Source organism: Carcharodon carcharias, chromosome 14 (genome assembly GCF_017639515.1).
Source record: "Carcharodon carcharias isolate sCarCar2 chromosome 14, sCarCar2.pri, whole genome shotgun sequence".
Lineage (NCBI taxonomy): Eukaryota > Metazoa > Chordata > Chondrichthyes > Lamniformes > Lamnidae > Carcharodon > Carcharodon carcharias.
Genome location: NC_054480.1, coordinates 113,332,574 through 113,356,805, shown reverse-complemented (window position 1 = coordinate 113,356,805; position 24,232 = coordinate 113,332,574). Strand labels below are relative to the sequence as shown.

General features: G+C 43.6%; 1 protein-coding gene across 6 annotated transcripts in view; it reads right to left on the bottom strand.

Annotated features, from left to right (window-relative positions):
• Window positions 1-6,329: 6,329 nt before the first annotated feature.
• Window positions 6,330-24,232, bottom strand: part of tnfaip8l1 (tumor necrosis factor, alpha-induced protein 8-like 1) — a 56,809-nt gene continuing 38,906 nt past the window's right edge. For 5 of the 6 annotated variants that reach the window (XM_041205148.1, XM_041205151.1, XM_041205150.1 and 2 more), the window contains one exon: window positions 6,330-8,170. In XM_041205148.1, the coding sequence (XP_041061082.1) occupies window positions 7,605-8,165 (561 nt within the window). In that variant the 5' untranslated portion in view covers window positions 8,166-8,170 and the 3' untranslated portion in view covers window positions 6,330-7,604. Of the gene's footprint in view, window positions 8,171-9,528; window positions 9,739-24,232 lie in introns of those variants that run through there. The other variant, XM_041205149.1, reaches the window with a different exon arrangement.

Here is a 24,232-nt window from a genome sequence, read left to right as displayed (position 1 = left end):
AGGGCTACCGCCTGAATTAACGCTGGTTTTCATCCAAGCAGCGGAAAGGAAGTCCTGCTTTGGCTTAAGTGTCGTTTACCGAGGGCCTGTGCAAACCGAATCTGGGGAGACAACGGGGAATCTGTCCTCTGTCGGAAGAAATAAAGAGTGAGGATCCTTTTTTTGGGGGGGCGGGGGTAGGAATCAGGAGCACTTTTCCAGATAAATGGGAGCAGAAAATCTGGAATTCTCTTCCCCAAAGGCAGTGCGGGCTGAGTCAATTAGGGCTTTCAGACTCAGTCAGATTTGTGTTAGCTAACAATAGAATGGATGTGAAGCTCAGACTGATAAATAGACTAGAGACACATATAACCATGAATAGTGGAAAGCCCAAGCGGATGAGTGGTTCTATTCTTGACTAACTAAACAATTTAAAGAGATTGTTTTTGAAAAAAAATTAAAAAGGACTTCAGTGGGGAAGTGGCTAAAATGAATATGGAATGTACGGTTTGTTTCCCACAGTTTATATTAGAATAGGTCAGCCAGCAGTCAAGCCTCTATTTTTAATACTGCTTTTCCCAATATAGGAAAGCAGAGTCTCAACAAACTAACTAATTGGACCGAAGTGCCTCTGTGTTTAATTGCTGCTAAGTTGACTTTAAAATGGACAGAATTATTCTTTTCCTGACCCACTCCATGTGTGAGGGTTCTATTTCACCCCAATCTGCTCTCCCTCCACCCCTTCCCCCACCCCCAACAACCCATCCAACCAAACAATTCCTGAAGTTTCTCTGGGGTAGGTCTGTACTGGCATCTCATGCCCACTGATGTCTCACCCATTTGAGCGTTTCTCATGCACAAGTATTGGGAGGCAACTCAACCATGGGGTGCAACAACACTGAGTCCAATCTGATCCACACCCAATGTTTAAAGCTCCAGGTTTTCCAGCAGGGGTCACTGAATGTTGATCAGAAAGAGGAATCCTAGAGGATTCTTGTTGCCCACTCTTAACCCAGGGGCATTGAAGATAACTTTGGTATCCCAGACACCAGGGCTCAGCTAATTCAGCAGGCGCTAAGGACTTGAAGCTGGGATATATAATGGTTGAGCAGTGCATTAATAACAGAGGCACCAGGGCAGTTTTAGTGTTAACAAGGTTGTCTCACTTCCAAAAGGTCGGCATTTCCCTCATCTCAACTTGTTGGATGTTCTGAGATTTCCCGAAAGAATGCTTTCTGTTTGGAGTCTGATTTATTGACCAGTGAACATCATCTCAGGCAAAAGACTCCAAACTCAAGACAAGCAGAAAATGCTCAAAAAAAGAGAATTTAGAAAATTGTCTCAAGCAAAGGGGTCTTTAACCTCTGAGTGACTGACTGGCATTAAGGCTGCAAACAGGGGTCCAGATGCAGCGCTGCAAATGCCAACAAGTTAAATTACTGTGGGTGGGTGGGTGGGGGGTTTGTGATTGCAGAGGATGAGGGCCCCAGGACAGTAACTGCCCAGACCATTTTTGTGGCCTGTTAGATCACTCCTCCTTCAAGGCCTACAATAATAATTGAATACTTTACTTACCTTTGGCAGGCACGAGCGGTCACAATTTCTTGACAAATCACAGCATCAGACAAAGAAACACATAAGGCACTCTGAACTGTAGTTGTCTTGTTACGGACTGCATTACCTGGAGCTCAGTTTATAGCAATGGCGCAGGAAGTGAACAGAGGTCAGAAGGGCAGCAGCTCATGTCCTCACTGGTCTAATTTAGTTGGTTGCAGGGTAAGACAGCCACAAGCATGGTTCAACCCTGTACACTTCAGCGTGACATACACTTCTGCAACTCCTAATGGAAACATAGAAACTAGGAGCAGGAGTAGGCCATTCGGCCCTTCAAGCATGCTCTGCCATTCACTATGATCATGGCTGATTATCCAACTCAATAGCCTGCTCCTGCTTTCTCCCCATATCCTTTGATCCCTTTCGCCCCAAGAGCTATATCTAACTCCTTCTTGAAAACATACAATGTTTTGGTCTCAACTACTTTCTGTGGTAATGACTTCCACAGGCTCACCACTCTCTGGGTGAAGAAATTTCTCCTCATCTCAGTCCTAAATGGTCTGCCCCATATCCTCAAACTGTGACCCCTAGTTCTGGACTCCCTCACCATCGCGAACATCCTTCCTGCATCTACCCTGTCTAGTCCTGTTAGAATTTTATAGGTTTCTATGAAATTCCCCCTCATTCTTCTGAACTCCAGCGAATATAATCCTAATCGACTCAATCTCTCATGTGTCAGTCCCGCTATTCCAGGAATCAGTTGGGTAAACCTTCGCTGCACTCCCTCTATGGCATCCTTCCTCAGATAAGGAGACCAAAACGGCACACAATATTCCAGGTGTGGTCTCACCAAGGCCCTGTACAATTGCAGCAAGACATCCCTGTTTTCCTGTACTCAAATTCTCTATGAAGGCCAACATACCACTTGCCTTCTTTACCGCCTGCTGCACCTGCATGCTTACCTTTATCATCTCAGTCTGCTCCCGCCAAGGGTACAGCTGCCAACCCTCCAGTATTGCCCTGGAGTCAACAAGGATTAAAGATTAATCTCCTGGACACTGTGGAAAATTATTGGAACATTAAAAACAATGGTATGTTTTTTTCTGCATTTTCTTTGAACACTTGCTCATTAGTTATAAAAATATTGGGGGGATGAGGATAAAAGGCTGCCGTGGTTGGAGACAAGAGGTCGTGGGAATACGTTCAGAGTTGGCAACTTTACCCAGCCCCAGAAATCAAGATTCTCTCTTCTTTCTGGCTGATAAAGTTTGGAGGGAAACCTATACTTGTAGTTCTGGATGTTTACTTATGGACACGGGTTAAACAATTCACCCCCCCGCTCACTATTACACTTCTGTATGCGGCAACACCACCAGCTCAAATGTTTTCAGATTTTATTCTCTTTTTAAAACCACAGATGTAGTGTTACTGTGTGACCGTGTCAAAAATGAGTCTCTTTTCTTTCACTCAGCACATGGTGTAATATATAATTTTCTCTCTCATTACCAAGAAAATGCTCCTGGGTATTTGAAAAAAATGTACAAAATTAAAATATACATTCATTATCTAAATTGCTGAAATCTTCTATAATGCTAGCGAAAGAATCTAGAGTCCTCAGGCCTCAGTAAGTTGGACAGTCCTGAAATAGCCGTACTCTCAATACGGGGCAGGAGCTACGGTGGCATCACTTGTGGTTTGTGGCTGGACGGCATCTCTTCATTTCCATTCACTCCCACCTAGAGCTGGGTGACCTGGGGGATTCAGGGCTCCTTTTTCTCCTTTTCTTGCTCTTTCACAAGAAGTAGAAGAATGCTAATAGAAGGCAGGATTAACCCAATTTCCAAGCAAACACTGAGACACACTCATTAAAACACTGCATTTTAACAACACTGGTAGGCTTGTATTGAATTTCCCCCTCCCCTATGGAGAAGTAACTGTCCACGTTTGGTTAATTGAAATCAGGAGTTCACTGCGTAGAGGAATGCAAAGGTCAGGCCCACATCCTGTCACTCCCTGGTGTAACATTCCAATCTTTACACCAGTACAGTGCAAACAAGGCAGGTAGACAGTAAAATGTTCTAATTTCAAAAGGGAAACATTCTTTCAGTCAGGTAATCCTCCCACTCACCAGGACAAAACTGTACAGCGACCTTTTCAATAATGCATAATGCCGAAGTAGCTAGCTGTTGCCTAGAGTAGGAGTGCCCTGAGTGATGGGGCAAATTCCATCAGTGCACACATCCTGAAATACAGACACAGATGAAGCCCCTCGTGCTGGCTCTGCTCTCTGACTCTGAAGGAATGATTTGTAATCCCATCTAGTCAACATTTCATCATTTCCATCCAGACACTAGATAGAATGATCTTGACCTCTCCATGACCAGAATGGGAAGGCTGGGAAATAGGAAATTCATAAATGCGTAAACTCTCCACACAAAGCAGAGTCAGCTGTCAGCCAAGCACAGAGTGGTAACTGATAGCTCTGTGATCAGCAGACTGATAGACAATAGCTTTGTGACGTCCTTGCAGCCTGACATACAACAAATCCTTTTACGCCTGGCTGTACAATGTGGAGCCCACAGACAACACCGCCTCACAGTCCTCCCTGTCATCTATCTCTATGGATTTCGACAACAGCAAGGCAGGAGTGGATCACCTGCTAACTCAGGACAAACTGACAAAGGACGCACGGTCCTTCGAGCCAAGTAAAATTCCTGGAAAGTGAGTTTATCGGTTGAGTTGTATTCGATTCTGTGGGACTGGATCAGCCCAGGCCAGCTGGAAGTTTGCAAAAGTATGCTTCTGGCTGGCAATATTTCAGAATCCATGAGGAAAGGCATCATTACCCTCATCTACAAACAGAAGAGGGGAGAGGAAAGAATCAGAAATTGGTGGCCTATTTCATGTTTTCATGCCTAATATTGTCTACAAAACTCTGTCAAAGGTCATCGCCAATCAGATCATGTCTGCTCTGGACTTGATGATCCACCCTGATCAGACCTGCCCCGTACCCAGCAGGAAGATCTCTGACAGACTTGTGATTCAATCACCAATGTACAGGGGAGGAGGGTGAACACCTGCCTCATCGGTTTGGACCAGGAGAAGGCCTTTGACAATATTGCACAACCACATGATGGACATGCTTTCCAGAGTGGGGTTTGGGGAAGGAATCCACAATTGGATCCAACTGCTCGACAGAGACATCAGTAACATAGTTTTAATTAACAGGTAGGAATCAAAAATTTCCCATTCAAATTTGGAGTCAAGCAAGGCTGTCCTCTCCCTTCTGCTTGTTCGTGTGTTGTATCAATACTTTTGCCAAGTCCATCAAGAAGGATGTTGGCCAAAGACAGCAGAAGATCCCAAGCTCAGATCAGGATCTCCCAGTACCTGGACTATGTCTCTGTCGTCTGCTTGAATCCGCTTTCAGTCCACAGATTAACGAGTATCTGCGACCAGTTGGAACCAGAGTAAATTGCAGCAAAAACCAGGCCACGTTGTTTGGGAACTGGGCCGACAGCTCCTTTGTCACCTTCACATTCAGGTCAGAGTACCTGAACGTGCTGGGAATATGAATCAGAGGGGTTGAGACGTGTACCAAAAACCAAGGAGGTGGGTATAGCTAAAATAAAGCACAAACTGAGAATGTGGGAGCCACACTCCCTCATATGCAGGTGAGAAGCTTCAAGTGCTCTCAGTACTGCTGTGCGTGGTACTGGTCTAGCCTATAAATCTACTTCAGCGCTGTGACAGTCACCCGAGCCTTTTTCCACTTTATCTGGGGATTGAAAGTGGACCCTGCCCACAAGGGACATGATATACAAATCTCCAGAGAGAGAGAGGAAGAAAACAAACCAAGTATCGCCCTCATCCTGATGGCTAACTTTGCATGTGGCTGTATCAAACTATGCATAGATCCTCAATATGCAAATGCCAAGTGTCACTATGTGCTGAGGTTCTATCTTCCCTCAGTAAGTGAAGGTTGGGTCAGGTCACACTGCTGTGGAATGTTCCATTTAGATGGACCATGCTCCAAACATCAACTGCTGCTGGGAGGCCATCAACTCAGTGAAAGAACCACTTTGGTCTTCCCATTGAAATTGTTGCTCGTGGCTGAATGTTGCAGACTGGCACATCCCAAAGTCCAGGACTTCATGCTAAGGAATGCATTGTTAAGTTTTGTGCAACCTCTACCAAAGCTTAATGGGAACTAAGGGCCCTACTGCCATTGTATTCAGAGAGGCTAGAACCAGTTTAAAACCCTTTGGGCTGTATGTATCAGGAAATGTTTAATGGAAAGTAAATGCAATCTGCACTGTAAGTGGATTGAGGCATCATAATTTGCCACGTAACACATATAGCCAGCTGCTTTGTATTGCACTGTGAATCGCGACATTTAGGTTGTATTGTAATGTACCTCTACAAATTCAAGAATAAAGTATATTTTTGAAACAAAGAAAATTGATGTGGCTCAGCCAAACCTGCCACCCAAGTAGTGGTATATGCCCAGACAGCAAGTGTTGGCATGATATTTAAATCATGTGGGCATCACAGCTCAGCTTGAACCTGTCCTGACTGATATCTGCATCCATTTTCTAGGAGGGGCCACTGCTTGTGATTCTGACTGATATTTATCCCTTCGTTGAGCTGGCTGAAACATGTCTGTTGCTATTTAAGTGATTAACTAACTCAATGAAGCCCAAACATGTGTGGCTGAGTAAACATAACCTAGTGGTGGATATACCAACGGTGCTATTAGGAAAGTTACAGCCAATAACTGAACGAGAGGAGCAGTGTTGAAGGGAACTTGACAATTTTTCAACTGTGAACTTACAGTACAAATATTTAAAGAACAGATGTGATAGAAATAAAGATTAGAACTGCAGCATGCAAACTGTTTCACATTATAACAGATGTCAATTCTCCACTTTGAAAACCAATACACAATACTCCCCAAATAAAACGCAAACTCAGTATGGATACAGAATGGCTCCAAGTACAGACAGCAGATGGGCAATCACACACAAATGGACCCAGCAATTTAAGTGTCTCAATGCTGAAAAAAACCCCATAAGTCATAGCTGGTATCACACATGGTATATAATCATTTGACATTGGTGGTAAAAAATAAACTATGCAAGTCTAGATGAGGAACAGTAAGTCCATTTAGCATTTGATTTGTTTGATGGCTTCAGGCTAAAACCACAGTCTTGCTCAGAATCAGTGTTTTTATAACCTTGAGGCCGAGCTTTGCAATTGGAGAATGATTGTAGTGGTTCACAGAGGATGCAAGTGCTCGATGGACTTGGCTTGTGTTGTCCTTTCTCCCTGACTTTGCCCCAAATATTTTTCCTCCTCTCTCGAAGACATCAACTCTTAAAGGCATCACAGCCCTGTGTATCTCAATCACACACATGAACCCAGGTAATGAACATAGTTAGGCTATCTGGCTGTAGGGGCAACATTGCTGAGCCTGATCTTGTCCACACGTACTTTCAAGCCAGGGTTATTGGATAGCCAATCTGGAACCCTAATTGATTTCCCTCCTTGCATTCTAGCCCAGGAAGCCCAAGCCCAGTTCTCATCTCACTACCATTTCCATGGCCAAGTTCAGCCACTTTGGCTAAAATAGGGATTGAACCCTAAACTATCTGGGGCTACACAACTGAGTAGAGCTCCCCTCAGATTATTCATCTACCAGTTGGACAGGAGATTGTGCATACAGTGTACATGCAAGCTATTTTCATCATAAGGTCATGTTTGATTCCAATTATTTGGGCATGGGGCTTGGCTTTAGCCTGGATCCATCTAAGGAAGATCTCTCTATTTCCTGAATTGCTCACATGTAATGAGGTTTTGAAAATGGGGTAGCCCACAGTTCAATGCCCTAGAAATTAAATGACTCACTGTAGTAAAATACTTCAGCATCAAATTGTGGTAGGGCATTTTGCCATGTCTGTGGAAAAAGGAACCTCATCAAAACAAACATTTTTATGCCATACGTTTTTTTTTATATAAAAAGCCCTCCACCTCACAGTACATCCACTCTGTCACTCGTGCAAATGCCCCAATCAAATGTTTCCATCTTCTAGCATTTTGTTAACCCCTTCGCAAAGCTTCTGCACATGTACGCGGTAAGGCTCTGTGGGACCGTACAACGTCGCCAGGAATTCACAATCCGCAAAGTGGTTAAAGATGTGGTCGATGCGCCCGTGGGACTTGGATGTTAGATGCCGTTTGATAGCCTGGTGCAGCAATTCCCGGCACTCGTTCAGGATGTTTGCAAGAACTCGCCTGTCGAATGTGAAGTCAATCTGGTAGAAACTGACGGCTGTCATGGCCAATTGGTGGACCTTCTTGCGGAACTTGTCCACCAGCACCAGCTCCTCTGCGCTGAACTGGTTGTTCCTGTAGAGAACCCCGAGCTTAACCACCACCTTGATCAGGTTTTTAATAACCTTCTGGGCTTCCTTTTTGTTTCTTGTGTATTCCTTGGTCACCTGGTAAAGTTCATCCAAGACCTCGCTGCTTGTGTCGTCGATGAAGATATTGGCCATGCTTTTGGACGCCATCTTGCCCAGAAGTTTTTTCTGTGCCTGGATGGCCAGGCTTTTAGTGTTGAAGACGTCCATCGTCTCTGGAAAAAATACAACACAATTCCACATGAGAGAACACCAGCACCAACCCCCAACTCAGGGGTTTAAGAAAATAGTTGCAATCTGCTCCACCCCCACCGTCCACCATCCCATGCACAGCTTTTCCTTGAATGGTAGAAAATTAAAGCACAGAAAGAGGCCATTTGGCCTAATGTATCCTTGCTGGCCGACAAGTAGCTATCCAGCCTAATCCCACGTTCCAGCTCTTGGTCCATAGCCTTTGATATGCACTTAAAGTGCCATAACCAAAGTACTTCTTAGAAGTTATGAGGGATTCTCCATCTCCCTCCTTTCAGACAGTAAGACCTAGATCCCCACCACCCCCTGGATGGAAAAAAAGAATCCCCTCAATCCTCTCTCGACTTCCTACCCTAAATCCATGCACCTGCTTATGGACCCTCAACCAAGGTCCTCCCTGTCCGCTCTATCTGGACCCCTCTTCATTTTACACACATCAATTAGCTCTCCCCTCAGCTTCCACTGTTCCAAAGAAAACAATTCTGGCCTATCCAATTTTTCCTCACAACTAAAATTCTCTGGTTTAAGCAACATCCTTGTAAATTTCTTCCATACCCGCTCATCTGCAATCATGTCATTCCTGTAATGTGATGACCAGAAATGCATACAGTGCTCCAGCTGTGCCATAGCTAGTGTTCTTATACAGTTTTAAAAAAAAAACTTATTCTTTGATGAGATGTCACTGGCAAGGCCAGTGTTTGTTGCCCATCCCTAATTGCCCTTGAACTGAATTGCTTGCTGGGCCATTTCTGGGGGCAGTTAAGGTCAACCACATTGCTGTGAGATTGGAGTCATATGTAGGCCAGACTAGGATCAGAATTTTACACTCCCCCCACCGCTGGTGGGTTTTTATGTGGGTGGAGGGGGGGTGCGGGGGAAGCATGAAATTCCAGGGATGGGATTCCCTCCGGGTTCCCACCCACTTGACCTCGCAGCAATTTTACTCTGGGGTGGCCAAGGCCTTGGACGGGGAGCCCACCCTTGCCCCAATTGAGACCCTTCAATGGCCACTTAAGGGCCGTTTCCTGCCCAGCCTCAATTTTTAGGCTGGTGGGCAGATTGAAGCACTGTGGGGTAAGTCTGAAAATAAAAAAAGTTAGATCTCAGACGGGAAGGGGGGGGTGAGGGTGGGGGGTGGAGTGCCTCCATCAGCAGCCCCCTTCTGGCTGAAGGAGCCCTCCCCTTAAGTCCCGGTGATCTCGTGACCTCCCTCACACCCCTGGCCTATCCCCTGAGGCCCTGATCGCAGCCCCCCCCGCCCCCCTCCGGCGACCCCTCAGCCCTTTCTTACCCTCCCAACCCTGGGACCCCTGACACTTACCTGGGTCTCTGGTTCAGTCTCAGGCAGGTCCATGCAGTCCCTCTTCTGGCCACTGCAGCGCTGTTGCTGCAGGGACTGGAGAGCTGCCAGCCAATCAGGTTGGCCGTCAGCTCTCCAAGGCAGGACCTTATTCTGACTGATGGCGGAAGCCCCACCTACTGCCAATCAATGTTCTTTTGAGCATAAAATGGCTGCAAGGCAGCCGGAGTCTGCGAGGATGGCTGAGCTTCCAACATCCTAAAAATTCAGGCCCAGGTAAGGATGGAAGATTTCCTCCCCTAAAGGAGGCGAAAAACCAGACGGGCTTTTGCAACAATTGATGATGATTTCATGATCACTATTCTGTGCTTAGATTTTCATTCTAGATTTTATTAATTGAATTTAAATTCTACCAGCTGCCATGATGGGATTTGAATCCACGTCCCCAGAGCATTAGCCTGGGCCTCTGGATTACTAGTCCAGTGATGCTCCCACTACACCACCATGTCCCATAACCTCCCAGTTATTTTATTCTAAGCCATAGCTAATAAAGCCAAGATGCCTCCTTGGCCATCCCCCCCTAGCCCCCATCACCCCTTGAATTCTAAAAGTGGAAGGCTGGATTGTGGTTCCATGGATGCAGCCATTTTATTAACCTCATTCATATGGCTATTCTGGATGAGTTAGCTGGTCAGTTACTGTTGACAGACTATTCAACTACAAAGGGCACAACAGTTGAACTGAATATTGTCCTTGCCCAGTTCCCTGAAAAAGTCTTGGCCAATTCCCTTCCCCCCCACCTCCACCGCATTCCACCACATTGTAGCTCTGGAGGAACTGAGGCCAATCACTTCGAGTTGCTGGTCTGGCTGCAATTTGCAGGCCAGTGCTCAAATCTCTGGCCCTTTTTTGTGATACTTTAGGGCTCAATTTATCGTACATCCCAAGTTAGTGCATTTACCAGCTGAACCAGGATGGGGCGGGGAAGAGGGAGAGGCAGTGGGGGTGGTGGGGTGGGGCGGGGAAGAGACAATGCCAGATGTTAAATTTTTTTAATTAACCACAACAGGTCAATATTAATAAGTTTTGATGTTCAATGTTGGATTATCCCAGTAATAGTCACACATAGAAAAATAGTCATCAGTTACAGGTCTTGTTAAATTGTTATATTGTTGTACTACTCATAAAGAGCTAGAAACTAATTATAATGTGAATATATATCCTGAGGTGCCATGTTTCATTGCTGCATTGCAGTCATGTACTGAGTAATAATGTTATCAGTTTATCAGTAAACCAGCCTCAGAGAGCAGCACGAAATACACTTGGTGAAGCTCCAGTGTTCTGAATCTGAAGTGTGATTATTTCTAATTTATGGGAACCAGAAGACATAACAGGCCTAGCCATTCTTTTCACAGGCTGTGTAAAAGCCAGCTTGTAAAATGAGCATCAGTGCCAGAATTGTTGAAAATGTTTGGGTTAGTTCTTGAACAAGCTTCACAGATGGTGCACAGCACATACCAAAGATTATTTGGTAGATTGTTGAGCCCCCCCCCACCCCCCAAACCACCACCACAATGTCTCCGCCTGAACTTGAAGTGAACGGGTAGATTAGACAGTGACCCCAGAGGTCAGTGGGTACAAAGTTTGATATCTCTGTGCATTGCGAAGAAATATTGTTACTCGCTACTCAAAAATAAGGACTGTGATTGGCAGTGTACTTCACAACACCAACAGGCCTGTCCTGACAAGCAAGCCAGTAAAGGTATGCTTTAGTAATGTTGCAGACACCACAAGCCAAGCACAACAGAAGAAGCTCCACCCAGTGGGTTCTCATGGGATGATGTAGCTCAACTCATGTCATACTCCGATTTAGCATTTATTGCTGCTCCAGTTGAGAATGACTGGCTTAGTACAGACCAAGGTTTAAATTAGGGTTGCTAACTGTAATCAAACAGATCCCTGGAGGTTTCATCACATGACATTCCCCACACCCACCCCCCCCACAACCCCCAACCTCCAGCCATTAACCAGCCAACACACCCATCCTTGTGAAGCAATGCCTTCCTATGCAAAAGACTCATTACCCAATTGGGTTTCAGCCAAATAGCCTTCCACACCCAGCCACCAATTTTCAATATTTTTATATCTGGTAAAGAGAAATGTTCAAAGAAAATTTTAAAAAAACAACCCTTATTCATATTCCTATGATTTTTCTTCAGGGTTGCACACAGCAGTGTCCTGGAGATTGATCTTCACTTCCTGGAGACTCCAGGGCAATCCTGGAGATTGGCAACCCTTGTACAAGATCTGAACCAGATAGAGGTGCTAAGAATGTAACCAAGTGGGCACAACTGCCACTTAACAGTGTGGAGAACCACTGCGGGAAATAGCTTCTCCCTGCCCTATTGGTGGCAAAGTTAACCAGATACCAGCTCTCCCAACAGCCCATTGATCTGAACAGCTCAGTTTACTGGTGCCATGTTAGCTGACTCAGCTGGGATATCAGTGGGGCACCATAGCTGGCCCTCGTGCCTGGGTTAGGGAAGTGGGAGTAGCAGAAATCAGCCTTGGCTCCTGCTCCAGATCACTATTCAGTAACTGCAAATGTAACTGAAAGTGAGCACCGTCAGAGGAAGTAAAACTTCCACATGTTGGAAGTCAAACATCGACAGGAAGTACTAGAAACAGACAGGTCAGAGAAAAGGCAAGTTAACATTTCAATTAAAAGCTGTCGTCAAAGGTGTCAACCCTGGCCTGACTGGTAGCACTTTTGCCAGAGTAAAAAAAGTTGTGGGTTTAAAATCCCATTCCAGGCTCTTGAGCACAAAATCCAGACTTACACTCCAGTGCAGTACTCGGGGAATTCGCCTACCTCTTAGATGAATGCAAAAAGATCTCAAAGTAAAGACGAGTTTATGTGGTGACCTGGTCAATATTTAGTCCTAAACTACATCACAAAAAAGAATGATCAGGTCGTTACCTCATTGCTGTTGTGGGAGCTTGCTGTGCACTGATTGTTTGCCAAGTTTCCTACATAGTCACTCTACCACATTGACAATAAAGTACTTCAGGATGTCCTGAGATTGTGGAGGAAACTAAATAAATGCAAATTTGTTCCTTTCTTTTATCAGAACTTTCTAGATACTGGTGAGAAAAAAATCCTTGCTTTGTGCAGGGCTGTGTATATATTTATGCTGGATTTCATGACACCATTTAAAGAACAACAGGTCATTCTCCCAGCTTCCTGGCAACTATCTTCCATCAACCACCACCAAATCACATGATCTGGCCATTTATTTCCATGCTAGATGCAAATTGGCTGCCGTATTTACCTACCTATTAATGACTTTAGTTCAAATGGGAGGGCTATACTGGACTGAGCCGCAATGTAAAGATGATCCATATCTGACTGCCAATCCAATCCCAATCTCAAAGCTGTGGGGCACAGGCAGGCAGAATGCACAGCATAACAAAACAAACCGAATTGTTATAAAAGCAAAAAACTGCGGATGCTGGAAATCCAAAACAAAAACAGAATTACTTGGAAAAACTCAGCAGGTCTGGCAGCATCGGCGGAGAAGAAAAGATTTGACGTTTCGAGTCCTCATGACCCTTCAACAGAACTAGGTGAATCCAAGGAAAGGGGTGAAATATAAGCTGGTTTAAGGTTTGGGGGGGAGGGGGGAGAGAAGTGGAAGGGGTGGTGTGGTTGTAGGGACAAGCAAGCAGTGATAGGAGCAGATCACCAAAAGATGTCACAGACAATAGAACACAGAGGTGTTGAAGTTGGTGATATTATCTAAACGAATGTGCTAATTAAGAATGGATGGTAGGGCACTCAAGGTATAGCTCTAGTGGGGTTGGTGGGAGCATAAAAGATTTAAAAATATTTAAAAATAATGGAAATAGGTGGGAAAAGAAAAATCTATATAATTTATTGGAAAAAAACAAAAGGAAGGGGGAAGAAACAGAAAGGGGGTGGGGATGGAGGAGGGAGTTCAAGACCTAAAGTTGTTGAATTCAATATTCAGTCCGGAAGGCTGTAAAGTGCCTAGTCGGAAGATGAGGTGCTGTTCCTCCAGTGAAGCCCAACGGTCCCCCCCACCCACACACACACACCTTAAACCAGCTTATATTTCACCCCTTTCCTTGGATTCACCTAGTTCTGTTGAAGGGTCATGAGGACTCGAAATGTCAAACCGAAATGTTACCTGCCCCCCGCCAGACAGTGACTCTCGCTGTTTCTCAGTTTCGGGGGCACCCACAGCCTTCCACTAACTTGGTCAAGATGCCGTGTGAGCTGAGAGAAGGGGTGTTGGCAGGCCATTTGGACATTGGGTGGGTAGCAGAGGATGTCAGAACCAAGTTAAAATTTGTCTACTTCTAACATTCATCCCCCAGCAGAGGGAGTGAAAACTGTTGTGGATTCCCCACCAGCCCAGGAGACATTGCAAATGATTTCCAACTCTCCGGGGTGTCCTGCGCAATGCCACCTAGATTCTGTCAATAGCTGAAAAGATTGTCTGTGGAGCATGGGTGAGAGGTGGGGAAATTAGTTAAAAGGATCTGTATGGATAGGTCATTAAGTACCTGGGCCCCTGGATCCAATTGCTTGGCTCACTACTATACTTTGCCAATGTTTTCTGTTTTTATTTCCAGAGAACCAAAAAGGCTTAAAGCAACATAAGAGCCCATTGAACCCATAAAAATGCAATGAGTTGGGCAGCATCTGTGGAGAGAAACAGAGTTAACGGCTGGTTTTTCATCCTTGAGATGGCTAGTGGAGTCAGAAAATTTCCCAGCTTGTTGCATTCACCTTGGGAAAAAGCACCAAAAAAAGATAAGATTTTCATTGGTGGGGGAAGGGTGGCATGGACTGCAGGCAAGCCACCTGACCCAGGAAAGAGTTTGGAGACAGCCATAGGGGCTGCCGGGTGAACAGGTGTGTTGTTTATAATGGCAGCCCAGTTATAATGAAAAAATTAAGGCCTTCTAGCCCTCAGTCCCTCACACCTCCCTCAGCTACCACACATTCCTCAAGCCCCATCCATGCTGCTTTAAGCCCCTCACCCACAACCCATGGCAACTTATGCCCCTATACTAAGGTATGATCCCCTCACCCATTCTCTATAGCCCCTCATGTCAAGCTTTGGCACTTCCATGTCCATTCACCTACCAAACACTGTATAGAATCAATGAACCCCCTATAGTGATAGTAGGGTGTGTAAAAAGCTTTAAAAATAACAGGCATTCATTGATAACTTTCCACCTTTTTTTATTATAGGCCAATAAATCTGTCAATCGTTCAGAATGTTTAAAATACAAATAGCAGAAATTGCAAGCACTTGAAACCTCTTCAGCTTGTGTAAATAAACATAGTGCAACTGACAGCCTAGATTAGAGAGCAATAGCAGTCAATCAGGCAATGTTTTCATTGGGTCTCAGATGTTTTAGAACTCTAATTGATATTAGGGCTTGGCTGAGAGCCCAGAAATCCATTAGCCTGCTGAAACACTTGAACCTCAGGATTGCTTGATTGACAGTTCTGGCTCTCTGATCTACGCTGTCAATTGCGTAATGTTTATTTACACAAGATGAGGTTTCAAGTGCTTGCAGTTTCTGCTATTGATATATAATAAAAGGTCTGGATGATTGACACTTTTATCTTAGCAAAGACATACTGGCCTTAGGAGAATCCAGGAACAGTTGACCATCATGACCCCTGAGATGATGTGACACTGAGAAAATATTCCTTGGAGATGAGGATATTAAGGGCAACTTGATCACGGTATTAAAAATAACAAAGGGGATGGGCAGAGTATATGGAGAACAATTGTTCTCTATATGTGTATATGGATATATCAAATATATGTCAAAATTTAGTTGTTCTATTTAAGGACTAACTTGGGAAGTAAGGATATTAAGGGATATAGAAAGAGACTGGAAATTATAATTCGAAGGGTAGAGAGCTGTCACAGCTATAAAATTGATGAATCAGACTAAAGACTTTGAATGGCCAATTTCTACTTTGACACAAAGTAAGTATATATTTAAGATGTTATTGAGAAATGGGGGAGGGTTGGGGAAGAGGAAGGGGCATGTGTTACAGTGCTAGCAAGCTCAAGTAGGAGAAAATTCCAGTAGTTTCTAGATTGTTTGGATTTTTCCCATGAAAATCACACGGTAGAAATATGATGCTGTGGCATTTGATTGATGGCTGACGATGATCACACATCAAATGTAGTCAGTGCGTTCACAGAGGAAGGGAATGGATAGTTACCATGATAGATTAAGATGATGACAGATGTAGGAGGCAGGAGTAGAGCACAAACATTGGCATGGACTGGTTGGGCTGAAATTATATTTAGCACAGCAACAGGCCAATGTAATCCAATGCAAAAAAGTCCCTTCCTCTTTCTCTTACCCCTCACACCCCACCTTACCTCCCAGCCCAATATAATATTTTGGAAATGTTAAACTAGTTCTTTTGTGGATTGTGAGGGTTCTTTTACATCATTGAATCTCGTCTACTGGAAGCTCCCATTCATCCAAAGTCAAGTTTTAGTTGGTGGGACAGATGGATTTCCAGCTCAACAGGATTGAATAGGAATAATAAAGGAGACCAGTGTCCAGGAATGGCTACAAAATGAGAAAAAGGGCTTTCAGCCCAACAACCTGCTGTATACCACCTACCCATCATGGATTTTACACCATTTATAAATGCTCTCTGATCCTCAAATATTCAAGCAGAATATGCACCTACTCTGCAATTTCCACATTCCCAGAAGGTAAATGGAGTTCAAAAGTGGATAAGCCTTGATCCAAGTGAGACGTTAAACCAATCGTCCTCTCAATTTGAGGCAAAAGATTCAATGACATTATTTTGAAGAAGAGCAGGGAAGTTATCCCCAGTGTCCTGACCAGTATTAATCCCTTGACCACCATCACCAAAATAGATTATTTGGTCCCGATCACATTGCATTTTGTGGGAGCATTCTGTGTACTGGATGAGGTAGATCTTCACTACTCAATTTTGGTTTTTATTTTTCAGACAACACATTCCCTCTTCTGTGTTCCTGATCTCTGTTGCTGCAGTACACAGAACCAAATATAACAAGACACAGCAGAAAAAGGGTGTGCATGATAGATGTCATACAAGTGAGAACGAGGCTGAGTATATAAAGTTCAGAGAGAAGCGAAAAAAAAGGCAATGAGAGAGGTAAAGAGAGATTATCAGAAGAGACTGGCAGCTAACATAAAAGGAAACCCTAAAGTCTTTTACAGGCCTATGAATAATAAGAGCGTAGTTTGTGGGAGGGTGGGGGGGGGGGGAGATGGGTGGGTAGGGTGGATTAGGGACAAAAGGGGATCTAAATATGGAGGTAGCGGGAATAGCTGAAATACGAAGTGAATACTTTGCACCTCTCTTTACAAAGGAAGATGATGTTGCCAAAGTCATCGTGAAAGAGGAGGTAGTTGGGAACTTGACTGAGCTAAAATTGAGAATGAGGTATTAGGAAGGCTGGCGGTATTTAAAGTTGATAAGTCACACCACCAGATGGGCTGCTGAGGGACGTAAAAGGTGGAAATTGTGGAGGTATTGGCCATAATCTTCCAATCCTTTTTAGACATGGAGGCGGTATCAGAGAATTGGAGAATTGCAAAAGTTACACCCTTGCTTAAAAATGGGTGTAAGGTTAAACCCAGCAACAACATATAATAACATCGGTGGTGGAAAAGTTTTTAGAAATAAGGAGAAAACTGACAGTTATTTGGACAAGTGTGGACTAATTTAGGAAAGCCATGAATTTGTTAAAGGTAAAAACATTGTTTAACTAACTTGATTCCGTTTTTGAGGAGGTAACAGCGTTGGTTGATGAGAGTAATGCAGTTGATATGGTGTACATGGACTTCCAAAAGGCATTTGATAAAGTGCCACATAACAGGATTATCAGCAAAGTTAAAGCCCATGGGATAAAATGGAAAGTGGCAGCATGGATACAAAGTTGGCTGAATGACAGGAAACAGAGAGCTGTAGTGAATGGTTGTTTTTCAGTCTGCTTGAAGATATACACTGGAGTTCACCAGGGATAGTTACTAGGACCACTGCTTTTCTTAACATGGCGGGGATGGGGTATGGGGTACAATTTAAAAGCTTGCAGATGATACAAAACTTGGAAGTATTGTGAACTGTGAGGAGGAAAATAATAGACTTCAAGGGGACATAAGCAGGCAGGAATGGGCAGACAGATGGCAGATAAAATTTTACACAAGGAAGTGTGAAGTGATACATTTTGTAGGAAGAATGAAGAGAGACAATATGAAATAAAGTGTCAATTCTAAAGGGGATGAAGGAACAAAAAGACCTGGGGTAGACACACACAAATCATTGGAGGGGGTAAGGCAGGTTAAGAAAGTTGTTAAGAAGAGAAACTGGATCCTGGGCTTTATAAATATCGGCATAGAGTACAAAAGGAAGAAAGGTATGATGAACCTTGATAAAACACTAGTTCAACATCTTATATTTACATAGCTCCTTTAATGTAATGAAACATCCAAAGGGATTTCACAGAAGTACTATAAAACAAAGTACATCACTGAGCCACGTAAGGAGATATTAGGTCAGTTGGCCAAAAGCTTGGTCAAAAGGATAGGTTTTAAGAAGGATCTTAAAGAAGAAGCGAGGTTAGAGACACAAAGAAATAGGGAGGGAATTCCAGAGTTTGGGCCCAGGCAATTGAAGTCATGGCCACCACTAGTGAAGCGATTAAAATGGGGATGTAAAAGAGGCCAGAATGAGAGAAGCATAGATATCTCGAATGGTTGTGGTGCTGGAGAAGATTACGGAGATTGGAAGAGAGATGCCATGAAGGGATACGAAAACATGGATGAGAATTTTAAAATCGAGATGTTGCTTGACCAGGTGCCAATGTAAGTCAATGAGTACAGGGATGATAGTGGAACAGGACTTGCTGTGAGTTTAAGGCAAGGGCAGCAGGGTTTTAATGATCTCAAGTTTACAGGTGGTAGAAAATAGGAGGGGGAGGTTTTGTAGCCCAGAAGGTAGCATCCCTATCTTTGAGCCATAAGCTCCGGCTTTGAGTCCCAATCCAGGACATGGATGCCCACAGATGATGTATTCTAATGTGGCCAAACAGGTTGACTATCAACCTGCAAATCCTTCCAAAATGGCTATGGCAGGTGGTAAGAGTGGGAGAGCCTCCTGGTCAACAAGAATCTGCAGAAGGCAATGGAAAACCAATGCAGTACCTTGCCAAGCATAATCATAGACCAACACATGGAAGTCCATGGTCACCAAAGCTCTCTTAGGGCATGGTACTTGAAGTAACACCAAGGCTGGGAACAGATTAGCTTAATCCCAGACTGTTGCCAGGCAGGGGGATGGAATTGGTAGCTAGGGAATTTGGAGCCTGATCTGAAAACTATGGCTTCAGTCTTTCCCATATTTAATTGGAAGAAATTTCTGCTCATCCAGTACTGGACGTTGGATGAGAAATCTGATAATTTAGCAACAGTGGAGGAGTCGAGAGAGATGGTGGTGAGGTAGAGCTGGGTCTTGTCAGTGTACATTTGTAAACTAAAGCTGTGCCTTTGGTTGATGTCACAAAGGGGCAGCAGGTAGATGAGAAATAGGACAGAGGGACAAGGATTGATCCTTGGGGGACACCAGAGGTAACAGTGCAGGAGCAGGAAGAGAAGCCATTGCAAGTGATATTCTGGCTATGATTAGATTGATAAGAATTGGAGTAGGTGAGAGCAGCCCTACTTTGCTGGGTGACACTAGGAGGCATTGGAGAATGTTTGGTCTCAACTGGAGTAGTGTGTTTAATTCTGGGCATCATACTTTAGAAAGGATGTGATGGCCTTAAAGGATGCAAAAAGGCTGTACAAGAATGGAACCCTCATCCCTGGAACCAGTTAAATTGGAGAAGCTGGGGGCTGTCCTTCTTAGAATAGAGAATGTTGACAGGAGATTTGTTAGAGGTGTTCAAAATCAAGACAGACCTAGACAGAGTAGATAGAGAGAAGTGTTTCCATTGGCAAAAAGTTTGAGAACCAGAGGGCACAGATTTAAGGTGATTGGCAAAAGAAGCAATGGTGACGTGAGGAAAAATCTTTTTTTACATAGCGAGTTATTAGGCTCTGGAATGCACTACCTGAGACTGGTGGAGTTAGATTCAATCATGGCTTTCAAAAGAGGATTGGATAAGTACCGGAAGAGATAACATTTGCCGAGTTGCTCCTTCAGAGAGCTGGCACACACATGATGGTCTGAATGGCTATCTTCTGTACTGTAAACCATTCTATGATTCTATAAGGAAGAATTTTTGGGTCAGTGAGCGGGGGGCGGGGCCCTCTCGCCGACTCATAAAATGACGCATGGTGACGTCAGGCAGGCATCTCGACGTCACTGCGTGTCATTTAGGTTTTCAGTTTGGTGGGTGTGCAGCCGACTTGGTTGTGTGACTGCTAAACTATCAAAAGCCTACTAAGGCCTGTTGAAAGCTAATTGAACTAATAAAATAAGCTGCCCGTCCAACTTTAAAGTTAGTGGGCAGGTGAAGAGCCCAGGCGGTCTTCGCATTTTTCATGGAACCTCATCCACAGGCAGGATGAGATTTCATGAAGTGTTTAAAAATTCAATAAAAATTTTTTAAAAATCATTCACATGTCCTGGCTGATGTGACACTATCACATGAGGGGACATGTTTTAAAAGTTTTTAATTTCTTTATTTAGATGTTTAAAACTTAAACTAATCTCCCTAAGGCACAGAGGTGGAGGATATCACTGCCATCCTAGGCAAGCAAAAAATAACCTTTCGCATCATTCCCATGGATGTTGTTCTGGGTTTTAAACACCAGATGAGTTTAATCTCTACAATCAGGGGGAGGCAGTTTTAAATACAATGCCCATCATCCAATTTCCCCCCCCAAATTATAGCATTAGTCAAGTTTGATTGTCATTCTCTGATGGGTCTCCTACCATCCTGCCATACAGTCTGGGTTCCATCTTCTTTAAGCTACAAATAGCTAAGTGCCCTTTGCTGTGTGGGAAGTCTGAATGCAAGTTTATTTTTGACTGTGACATGAATTAGAAGACATGCAGTGGCCATTACGGATATAAATGAAGACTAATATCCTACTTCAATAGCACACTACTGAAGACAATCTCAGCAATATTGACAGCACAAAGATTATTGTTAAACTCAGTTTGACATTATACAAGTTTTTAGTGTCAAATCAGAGCCAAAGGTGGCACTATTCCCAAAGACAACAGGAAGGAGATTTCCTCCTCCCAGTGTATCTTGCCCTGGTGTCAGGTCAGGAATTGCTTATTACCATGTGGTTTTGGGTTGAAGTGGCTTCACACCAACACAACTGTCGTAGTGTAAAATACAGCCTGAATCCAGCACCAAGGTCTGACCTGATGCCAGGAGGAAAATACTCCGGGAGGAGAAAATCTCACTCCTCCTCTCTTTGTGACCTGATTTATACTGTCATAAGTTTAGCGCCAACATATGCTTCACACTGAGTCTAAACTTGTAGTGTAAATACCCCATAAAACAAGATTCACACCAGGAACAATGTCAGCTCAACAGTAGTGAGTGACTTTGAGCAGTTAATTGTGAACAGTAGGTTGATCTAACCTGCTGCATCTACATGTTAGTGCTCGGAATGCTATAGTAACACTGCATCTATGTAGGTGTGGAATGTCAGATTCTAATTTCAAACACAGCAGTCTTTGGATAACAGGAAGCAACATGCCTTGCAAAGCTTTTTCTAGCTGCGGTATGTCAACCATTTACACTGACAACTCAAAACTTCATTTTCTCTCCAGCTTTAGGTCAGCTCAGTTGGGAGCACAGTCGCCTCTGGGGTCAGGAGATGATGGATTTCAGCACAACCCGTCTTGGCACGCTGGTGCAAAACTGTGGAAGTGCTATGCAGTCAGTCGGACATACCATCTTTCAGATGAAACATTAAGGGATCAGTCTGTAAGCTCAAGTGGATGTTAAGGTCCAAAGCACTACACAAAGTATCCTCGCTTCCAAGCCAACATTCCTTGTCAACTATCAGATGAATTGGTCATTCATTTCATAGCACATTGTGTGACTTTGCCAGTACAGAATGATTACTACATTTACCAATCTGATAAGTGACTTAATTTCCTGAGGGAAGTCATTGTGTGAAGCATTTTGAAATGCTTCTATATAAAAGATGTTGTACAAATATTAGCATAAAACCAGTTGGCACACTGAATAGAGGCAGGAAAGGGATTATGGTTTGAACTCTGATGTTTCTACAGTTAATACAAATAATTCTATTTCCTAATAACTGATTTCTCCACATCACAAGGCACGGAAGTAAATAGTTAAAAATGAAGTGTTTTTGAAAGAAAACTTTGGTGCTGACTTTACACTTTCAATATCTCTGGGTAGCCCTTTTGAAAACCGAGTGTGGTTCAAAACTTAGCAGTATCTAGTGCAGCCTAAGCTGGTGCAAATCCTGGTTAAAAATAAAGGAAACTTTTGGAACTTGAGTGGTATGTGTTTGGTGGAGTATGATGCAAATATCATGTAATAGGCAAAACACAGATGCATCTTTGGAAACTGAAAAACCATGTCTATCCTTTTAGGATGATACCAAATCCCTCAGTTATGATTCTCTAGAGTCCATTTATATTAAAATTCGCATCCCTGTCTTCCCTGTCTCTGTAACCTCCTCCAGCCCCAAAAACCTCCAAGATTTCCGGCCAATGCCAGCCTCTTCTGCATCCCTGATTTTACTCGCTCCATCATTTGCAACTGTGTCTTCTGCTGCCGAGATCCAAAACTCTGGAATTCCATCCCTAAACCTCTCTGCCCCTCTATTTCTCTTTTCTCCTTTAAACCTACCTCTTTGACCAAGCTTTTGGTCATCTGCCCTAATATCTCCTTATGTGAGTCAGTGCCAAATTTTGTTTGATAACAGTCCTGTGACATGGGATGTTTTGCCTTGTTAAAGGTATGATATAAATGCTAGTTGTCATATCAATGTTTCTCAACAAATCAATCGTCAAGTGAATAAATTCTGCTGACTTCGCTAATTAATTCCAACTTCTAATCTATGCTCGCTAAGATTTGAACCTTTCAGCAGTCACCAATTTGTGGTTTGGTAGTACAGAGCTTGAGTATTGCTGAAAAAAAAAGAGACAGTTTGTCAAAGCTTTTTGTCTTGCACTCATCAGGACAATTCGCAAGATTACAATGTAAGGGAAAATCAACCAATTTATACCGCATGAGAAGAGAGCGCTGATTGGTTAGCAAGTGGATTCTGATTCGTAGAGGCATTGCCATGGTGAATGCACAGTTGATGGTGCCTAGCAATTAACTACTAAGCATTGTTTGAAAAATAAACCAGGCAGTTCGACTCCGATTGGTCAAGGCATTGCCTTGAGAAATGAACCAGTGAATGACTGTCACTTATTTTGTTTAGCTGAAACAGGCACAATGTGTGTACACGTTCTTTCTGTCTGCAAAGAACAGGGCCCTGCTGCGTTAATATATGTAGCTTCCAGTACACGCAAATGCATCACCCTGAGAGTCTGACTGACAATTTTAACTTGGTTGTCAGTGTAATTCTTAGCACACTGAGGATTATTTAGCAAACATTGCCCAATTGCAGAATCACATATAATGTTGGACGCTGTGTTTTGAGTTTTGCAAGCATGGGCTGGTTGGGTGTGGCCTCTACCTTGTCTGTTGCGGACAATGGAAGTGACATGCTGTTTGATATGATCCGCCAGTCTTTGGGTGTACGGCCTACATACCCTAGCATCACACTGGCACTGAAATTTATAAACCACATTATTCATTTATGTGGTAGGCAGAACGCCTTTTTGGCTTGACAGCAGCATTCTTAGTGATGAATACCACTCGTGTTGCCACTGCATAGTAGCAATGTGAATGTGAAACAGCTAGTTTCACCTGTTGCTCAAAGTTTTGAGATACCTTGCCCTTCCAGGGTAATCTGATGTAGTCTGGGCACTTTTCAGGGCCGAAAATGGTGGCCCTCGGCTCGTTCATGAGTTTGCACAATATATAACACGAAACAATCTGATCATATCATCCACGTATCAAAAATATGCAAGGGGTAAGAGGTTGGGGGTCATTCCATCGAAGACACATTTCTCATGGAGCCCAGCAAAGATGTTGGCGAGAGCAGGGCCTAGAGGGGATCCCATGGCAACACCATCTATTTGAACATATATGGTGTTATTAAAACTGAACTCAACTGCGCGAGTTGCCAAGTTCATAAGTGCAATGAATACAGATTCACACAATGGTGGCGGGACTAGATTGCCATGATATAGTGCTGCAGCACAAATATCTATGGCTTCCTTAAGTGGAACATTGGTGAATAGGCTAGCAATGTCAAATGAGCACATGGACACAGCATTGCTATCGATATGCAAGTCCTGTATGATCTTTGCAAACGTGAAGGAATCCTTCACCCTGTATGTGGAAAACTTGCTCAAAACTGGTTGCAATAATTCACCCAACCATTTGGCCAATTCATGCTGTGCAGAACCGGTCATAGAAAAGATAGGGTGATGTCACTTTACGTCATATCTTATCCATGCCTATCCTAACCTTTGCTGTATTTAAATCTGAAGCTGCATATAATAATTTCCTTACATGTCTTAATGGGCTCCATCCTGCGC